Here is a 1,097-nt window from a genome sequence, read left to right as displayed (position 1 = left end):
GCAGAGTAAGCCTTGATTCCCCGTTTGGACTTCTATGTTGACATCCAACCCTTGGCACTCATATGACCTTATGCAGTTGCGAGCACCGTAAAACCTTGCTGAAACTAAAACTTGATCTCCCCAGATTGTGCAGAGTGTGGGCAATTTGACCCCTGAAAAACCTTACTAAGCAAACAAACAAGTCCCATAAAACTTAACAAAAACAAACAAGCAAACGCAGTAAAACCTTACTAAAACAAAGATGCAAGCGCCGTAAAACCTTACTAAAACAAAGATGCAAGCGCCGTAAAACCTTACTAAAACAAACAAGCAAGTGCCGTAAAAGCTTACAAACTAAACTCCTGTTTCTATTTTCCCTCAGGCTTTCGGCAAAATCCTGTCAGGCCTGTGTCAGTGCGGAGCCTGGGGCTGCATGGACGAGTTCAACCGCATCGACATATCCGTCCTGTCCGTCATCTCCACCCAGCTGCAGACCATTCGGCACGCGCTCGTTCTGAAGCTGACTAACTTTACCGTGAGTCTTTACTTTTGCTTTTTCGTCCTAACCGCTGTAAGGGAAAATTTGAGGAAGAATAGGGCAGACAGCACTGGCTGGTGCCCCTATAAATAAATCATTGATGGTCAGGGCAGACAGCGGTTCCCACACCCTGGGTAGATTGAAGGAGAAGGGGATCCAAAGAGGAGAAGAGAAACACAGCCACCTGTACGGACCAGTCCGACGGATCTCCAGACAGAATGATTATGATGGGGACTGTAAGCAGACAGACTCTGGGATGGATCCTGAAAGGGGTGGGGAGGGGAGTAGAGATGGACATGTTCCGACTGTAGTGACCCCAACACTGTGGATAAGGTGTGACAAGGTGTGTGTGTGGTTTTTTTCATCCTCTGTTGCCGTTAAGCCTCGAGGGGAGATGCAGTTTTTGTTGGTGGTAGGCCAGCTCCACAGCTCTTTCAGTTGTCCGTGTTTTCTCCTTTGTCTGTCTCGTAGCATGATTTATACGCCGTCGGCTTGCCAGGCCAGTCACGGTTTCACCAGAGCCCCTTTAGCCAGCAACGTTTCGGGGTGACCCGGGTCGGCCTCAACGGCTAGCGTAACG

The 1,097-nt window shown here is 49.0% G+C and overlaps 1 protein-coding gene across 1 annotated transcript in view; it reads left to right on the top strand.

The window, feature by feature from the left end:
- Window positions 1–1,097, top strand: part of LOC106013749 (dynein heavy chain 10, axonemal) — a 12,594-nt gene that overhangs the window by 2,543 nt on the left and 8,954 nt on the right. The window contains exon 2 of the mRNA XM_035973425.1: window positions 362–514. Coding sequence (XP_035829318.1) covers window positions 362–514 — 153 coding nt within the window. The remainder of the gene's footprint in view (window positions 1–361; window positions 515–1,097) is intronic.

Source organism: Aplysia californica, unplaced genomic scaffold (assembly GCF_000002075.1).
Source record: "Aplysia californica isolate F4 #8 unplaced genomic scaffold, AplCal3.0 scaffold01217, whole genome shotgun sequence".
Classification (NCBI taxonomy): Eukaryota; Metazoa; Mollusca; class Gastropoda; order Aplysiida; family Aplysiidae; genus Aplysia; species Aplysia californica.
Note: the sequence above shows the minus strand (reverse complement) of the source record. Positions and strands in the feature narration are given on the sequence as shown.